The sequence below is a fragment of the Triticum aestivum genome, chromosome 1B, assembly GCF_018294505.1.
Source record: "Triticum aestivum cultivar Chinese Spring chromosome 1B, IWGSC CS RefSeq v2.1, whole genome shotgun sequence".
Taxonomy (NCBI): Eukaryota; Viridiplantae; Streptophyta; class Magnoliopsida; order Poales; family Poaceae; genus Triticum; species Triticum aestivum.
Window position 1 is genome coordinate 82379350 of NC_057795.1, and position 6361 is coordinate 82385710.

At 44.8% G+C, this 6361-nt stretch overlaps 1 protein-coding gene across 2 annotated transcripts; it reads right to left on the reverse strand.

Moving 5' to 3' along the window:
- Positions 1-2587: 2587 nt before the first annotated feature.
- LOC123087247 (uncharacterized) lies at positions 2588-6150 on the reverse strand. Of its 2 annotated transcripts, none has more exons than XM_044509214.1 (7): positions 5732-6150; positions 5585-5640; positions 4510-4649; positions 4052-4281; positions 3608-3685; positions 3327-3383; positions 2588-2776 (listed from the first exon to the last, which is right to left on the reverse strand). In XM_044509214.1, exons 3-7 carry the CDS (start codon positions 4637-4639, stop codon positions 2738-2740), a joined length of 534 nt encoding a protein of 177 aa, XP_044365149.1. In that variant the 5' UTR covers positions 4640-4649; positions 5585-5640; positions 5732-6150; the 3' UTR covers positions 2588-2737. The 2 variants fall into 2 exon arrangements, with proteins under 2 accessions (XP_044365149.1, XP_044365157.1); XM_044509222.1 differs by having other exon boundaries at positions 4485-4649.
- Between the last annotated feature and the right edge of the window lie 211 nt (positions 6151-6361).

Here is a 6361-nt window from a genome sequence, read left to right on the forward strand (position 1 = left end):
GTTTCTTCCGGATGACCCATGCGGAGAAGGTAAATCAGGCAGAGTCACAACATAGAGTCGAGAACTCGTCAAGAGCACTCTGTTGTGATCTTTCGGTTCAAGAGAACTTCTGCTAAAATGGTTCATGGTATTTGGAAGAAGGGATACTAGTATTCTAATGGGACAAGCAAACACTATCAACATGAAGTAGGTGGAGTGATTCTTGGGTTCAAGAATCCAGGAATAGAATGTTTACTAACTAAATGGCATCACGAGATGCATTTGAGAATGGTGGCCAGAATTATCACACTGGGACCACAAAACATGGCTAGATTACTAGGTGATACTCTAGGATAACTAGGGTCATAATAATAACTCCAACATATATGTCGAGGCAATAGAGTACCTCAACTCAACAATTAGTGTGATTAACCTCGCCTAAAAGAACATCGAAACCATAGGGAAAGGATTTTGCAAATGCATCAGACTATTCAGAAACCTGGGATGACTCGGACAGCATAACGGCTGTAAATGCTCAAAAAGATTTGAGGAATCCTGCAAAATGGTGGCATAACCACTCGATCATCACAGAATTAAGAATCTGAGGGCAGCTATGAATACACAGAAGTAGTAGCAACTGAATTGAGGTTTGAATCCATCAATCCTATAAGTCTACTAATTAGTAACATGTGATCCTGACAGAAAAAAAGTGAAAGCCTAGTTCCTTAACCCCGTAGGAAAGATAAGATGACTTAGATCAGAAGGCATAAGGGATAAGGAGTAAAAAGAGCCTTACGTTCCATCCCACAATCAATTCCCTTATATAAATAAAGAATTTCTAGACTCAACTTCGACTAGTTTGGCTTGGTAATCCTACATGCAATCAAGCTCTGATACCAAAGCTGTCAGGACCCCGATCCAATGCCACACCGATCTAGCATTTAACACCTCAGATCACTTTGCGGCCTCACGCACAGTATCCCCACGGGTGTCGCCTTACCAGGCCCAGGACTGTTTGCACCTTTTGGCTCACGTATATGATAGTGTCGCTAGCATCCATATGACAAGGAACCCGGGTTGACATGGCTAGTCGTAAACCCAAAGTGGCACTAACTTACAGGGACAGGCATACATGACCTAGCATTGAACGTGTCGGTCATCGGCGAGTGAATCCAGGCTATAGCAACTGGGCTAGCAGGACTCCGGTAAACACCGCGTGACATTTCCCCGAAGGGACAAAAACAGGAATGAAGAAGGACACATGCCGACCAGCCTAAGTGCTCCGGAGCAGTAGCAAGCTACCAAGGCTTAGTGGAAGCACTAGGAGACATTTCCCGGTAAGAGAGGCTACCAAGGATAAACAACTAGATAGTAAGATCCCACACATACCAAGCATTTCAATAACATACACACAATATGCTCAATATGTGCAAATACAACATGTCATCACAACATGACTCTACGACTCAAGTAATTTATTCAATAGGCTCCAAGGAGCGAGATATTACAAACATGGGTCTCATGACCCAACACTCAGAGCATACAAGTCAAAACACAAGCGGAAGCTTAACATGTCTGAGTACAGACATCTACAAATGAAAAAGGCTGAGAAGCCTCACTATCTACCAGATCCTGCCAAGGCACAAGATCATAGCTGAGGTAACAAGCTAAATGTCGAAGTCCACGCGGTACTACTAGCGAAACTGAAGTCTCTCTGCAAAAACATAAGTTAAGCAACGTGAGTACAAATGTACCCAGCAAGACTTACATCAGATCTAACTACATATGCATCATTATCAACAAAGGGGGTGGTGAAGTTTAACTGCAGCAAGCCAGCTTTGACTCGGTGGCTATCCTAAGCTACGACTGCAAGTAACTCTCTTGAGGTGGCGCACACGAGTCCACATATTCACCATATCAATACACCACTACAGATCCGCTCTCGTATCCCTACGAGAAAGCCATCCATGGCACTCACGCTTATCTTGCGCATTTTAGAGTATCCACTTTCACTTGTCTATGAACTCACTACAAGAAATATGTCAACTTGTGAACACCACTATTTGTCACTAAATGGTCACTGTTTTCCATTTCTGACATTTTTGTGACCGAAAATAGAAGGTCAAAAGCTAGCCATCGTAAACAGACTATAGCGACCTTTCTTCTAGAATGGTCATGGACGTTTATGACCAAAATATGTCTACTGAGGCGTTTTGGTCACTAGCAACCTCCCCAGTCCACGTAGGCATCCAGCGTGGCAAGCTGATGTGGCACAAGATTTAGCCCGGTCCAATTGAGTGTTTTACATGGGCCTAGCCCATTAATTTAGCCTTTTATATATGTTTTTTCCAGTCAATTTACGCTAGCTATATGGGCCAAGCCCAGCAATTCGGCCTTTTTGGTTTCTAAGACAGAACTTTACGGTCCATTTCTTTTTGGGCCTCGGCCTTTTAAAAGTTGACTTCTTTTTTGGGCCTCAGCCTTTTTGCATGCTATTCACGTTTTGGGCCTCGGCCTCTACCAATAAGTAAGTCCAACTCATCAACTTCTATTTCTCACATTTTCACAGTATAAAGAAACAAAACTATTTCATGAAAAATATTTCAAATGACACAGAACTATATACTTGAAATGATAGCCAAAATTAGCCTATTACAATCTTTACATATTGTTTATACAACCAGACTAGTAAAAAATACAATGAAACTAGCTATGAAGTACAACCAGAACACAAGGCATGATAGATAACCACCACGCTTCATCGTCTTCCTCTTCCAAATTCCAAGAAACAAATCACCTAGCATTAGAAGGATCACGCATCAGAAGCATATAAAATGTTTCAACCATCAATATAGTTTGATTATAAGAAAACATATGGTCTGATTTTAAAATCCATCAGAAACACTTGACCCAAGAGATGCAACTACCCGAATGCTTCATTCAAGATTTAACACAATAACTCTACAGGTAGAAAGTAAACTGAAGGCAACCTCTTTGCACATCACTTATTTATGAACGGAGGGATTGATATTCAGCTTCCACAGTCAAAGGAGACCTGTAAACTCATTGCGCATAGTTGCAAAAACACATTATGCAACAGCAATACAGCATCAGCGTGTGTGTGTGTGTGTGTGTGTGTCGCGGTTACCTACATATCCTACTAAGCGAAGCCGGCAGTCAGGTTGTTGGTCTCTTACTTGTCGAACTAACAATCTATGGATTTTGCAGTCTAATTGAGATCAGTATAAACTAATTGCACACAATTGTAGCAGCGCCATCGAACCAACGGACGAACAAACCGACCCAGTGAGACCAAGAAGGAAAACAAGCAGATCAGGGGTGGTTACCATCCTGGCACGCTCGCCCTTCACCTGGATGGCATCATCCTTGAGCACCCTCTCCATCTGCCCAACCACAGAGACGGAGAGAAAAAATGTCAGGAACGCATCACGTTGATCCAGCCACGGAGAAGAGAACAGAAAGAAAGAAAGAAAGAAACAAAGAAAAATCACTAGTATTATTTCTGAAAAATCACTAGCTAGCATGTTGCATTACTAGTTTGCCAATTATCCATGCCACAAAAACAACGTGAATCGAACAACAACAACAAATCAAATCTGGGGCTCACATGAGAACTAAGACGGTGCTCAGGGGGCGCTTGAGCTTGTTGGAGTCTTTCTTGGCCTTGCTCTTCTTCACCACAAGTCTGCATCGCCACGGAAACAATAGCAGCAAATATCAACCAATGCACATACTTTTATTACTGGGCAGATTCATTGCATTTAAGTAATCCGAATAGCTTGTGTTTATTGCATTTACCGAGAAAAACATATACAATGCCATTTACTGAAGTTGTGTGTAAACATGACTAAGCTTGACAGATACAGGGAACATATACAAAGAGCCACTAGCAGTATGATCTCTGGAAGACACGATCTCGACGCATTTCGCAACCTACATAGCACATTCGTGCTGTTATGTTATTTTTATCCCCGCTGGTGTCAACTATAGCCAGACAGAATTCAGAAGTGCAGAGATTTGTCATTTGTGTCTGTACAAGCAGAACGCTTACACTTGGGAATCCAAGCTTGTAGAGCCCAAATCCAAGGGTGAGGAGGTTGAGGGTGCGTTGGTGCTGATGCCGGAGCTTCCGCTGGGAAATCCAGTGGCACCGCCATTGGTGGCTGGTCTCTGGCGCTTCCTTTCTTCCCGGGCAAGAAGACAGACGAGACGAGGAGGAGCAGCGGTAGTTCGATGTGTGTTGGATGGCCTGTCTGTAGCATGGTGGCCGTGGCGGCGGACCTGGACATGGACCAATGAAGAATGAACACTGGTAATGAGATACATCAAATGCAAACAGTTCAGAATAACACCAAGACATTTAGTAGATGGTACTACAAGAAATTTTTGAAACTTCAGTTGCAGCAGTTGTCAAACAAAATATCAGTCCAGTAACCTTCAAAGTATACTAACTGTGAGATTAGCACAACAGGGGAGATGCATACGGAATCGGTAAGAGGAGATGCATACTGGACGTTCCCGTAGGCGTCCACGCGGAAGAGCGTCGGGTCGAAGCCGACATCATCATGGTGGTCGAGCTGCTTCCAGAGCAGGTTGGCAAAGCCTGCACGACCAACCACCAACATGGACCGAGGAGCATCGGGGTGTGCCTGCATGAGGAAGGAAAGCAGCATCAGAGAGTTCAGTGAGCATAAATAAGTTGGTATAAGAATGATTGTGGCAGCAGTAAATATAGTAAGAATGCAAAAGTACATTCAGTGAGGATTGTATTCTTATAAGCTACCAGCAGAGAAGCAGAAAGCAGACAAACAGCCTGGCACTAACATATAGCGCTGAGGCACTGGCTGCAGTACAGAAAGCACTCCAAATTCAGATCTGCTGGACCAATTCAGAACTATACACGAGCCAGGTACATAAGCAAGCATGGTACAACAGCAAGCAAACAGTTTCATCAGTGCATAGCTGTGGCAGATCACCTGGTATGGTGCCGTAATTTACTGTTGTTTTTGCCTAGACAACACCTCCAAGTTAGAGAACCGGCCATGAAAAAGGTACTGCCCACTTGTAGTAGTAACATTCTTGGCCACATCAGTAGTTCTTATTATGTTATCCATGTGAGCATGAGAAAAAGTATAGTTGTGCAACTGCAGTAAGATAGCTAACTTACTCTGGATTATCTCAACTTCATACAATACTCCATACCAGCACACACTATTTCCAGAAAATTATCAACAACTCAAAGATATTGGTACATATGGCTAGCATATAATCCAAAGACGCATGTCACTTTAAAGCTTTGCAAGTTATTATATTAACCAACAGATGGCACAATAACGAAATTCTGGTGCAGCATGGTACACATAGAAGTAATACTACTAATTCAAAAGCTCTACAAAAACTTGAATGCATAAACATATGTGAAGAAAGCACTTTGTAATGACAAGGTTGATCTCACAGAATAAGGAGTGGTGTAATGACAAGGTTGAACTCACAGAATAAGAAAATCTATCTAAAACAAGCATATGCTACCTGGGCCATGTTCAAGTGCAAGCAGAGGAAGATGAGAGGGGGAGGCATATGCTACCTGCCATGGTGGGTCGTCGTGGACGAGCTTAAGCTCAGCAGGACCTCTTGGTCACCCTATGAGCAGAGGAGCAAAGCCTAAATCAGTGTTCATCGACGGCTGCCAGATCGGATCGAATCGAAGAGAGAAGGGGAAGGGAAGGGATACCTTGAGGATCAACTCGAATCGGTGCCGCCGCCTTCCTGGTAGCCGGAGACCCGCAGCCGGCGTGTAGCGTTGCCACCGCAAACCCTATGCAGGCCACGCGCGCACTGCGGCCCGACCAGCTCGATGAAGCACCACGCATCGAAGCACGCGCGCGCGGGCCGGCGAGCAAGCCAGCCATGATGTCGTTGTTGCTCGGCGGCATCTCCTCTCTCTCCGGCGAGACTGACGCGTGCCTCGGTCGATAGGGGCTGATGGGAGGAAGGATGTTCCTGGGAGGCGGAAGGGAGGATGTGCCTGGGCGGCGGAAGGGAGGAGGTGCTTGGGAGGCAGCGGTGGAAGGGAGTAGGTGCCTAGGAGGCGGTGCCAGAAGGAAGGAAGGACGTGGCTGGGAGGCGGCGGCGCGATCTGAATGGGGGGGTCGATGGGACTGGGTTAGGGTTTGGGGTGATGGGAGGAGGGAGGGGGCACCGTGGTGTGGGATGGATGGATGGATGTGGATAGATGGATGGATGGATGGGTGGATGTGTGCCATGTCATCGATCCGTGGTACACATCTTTCCACCAATGAGAATTATATTTATTTCCTGAGTGTAAAAATGGTTTTTCTAAGAGCATATAAAATCTTTGATG

Bases quoted from the DNA above. Each gene is read 5' to 3' on its own strand.
- LOC123087247 (XM_044509214.1), bottom strand. From the start codon at position 4,639: ATGCTCCTCGGTCCATGTTGGTGGTTGGTCGTGCAGGCTTTGCCAACC. The intron at 3,686-4,051 runs GTAAGCGTTCTG...GTGGCGATGCAG, and splicing joins ACAAGCTTGGATTCCCAAGT to ACTTGTGGTGAAGAAGAGCA. The intron at 2,777-3,326 runs GTAACCACCCCT...TTCTAATGCTAG, and splicing joins AGGGCGAGCGTGCCAGGATG to GTGATTTGTTTCTTGGAATT.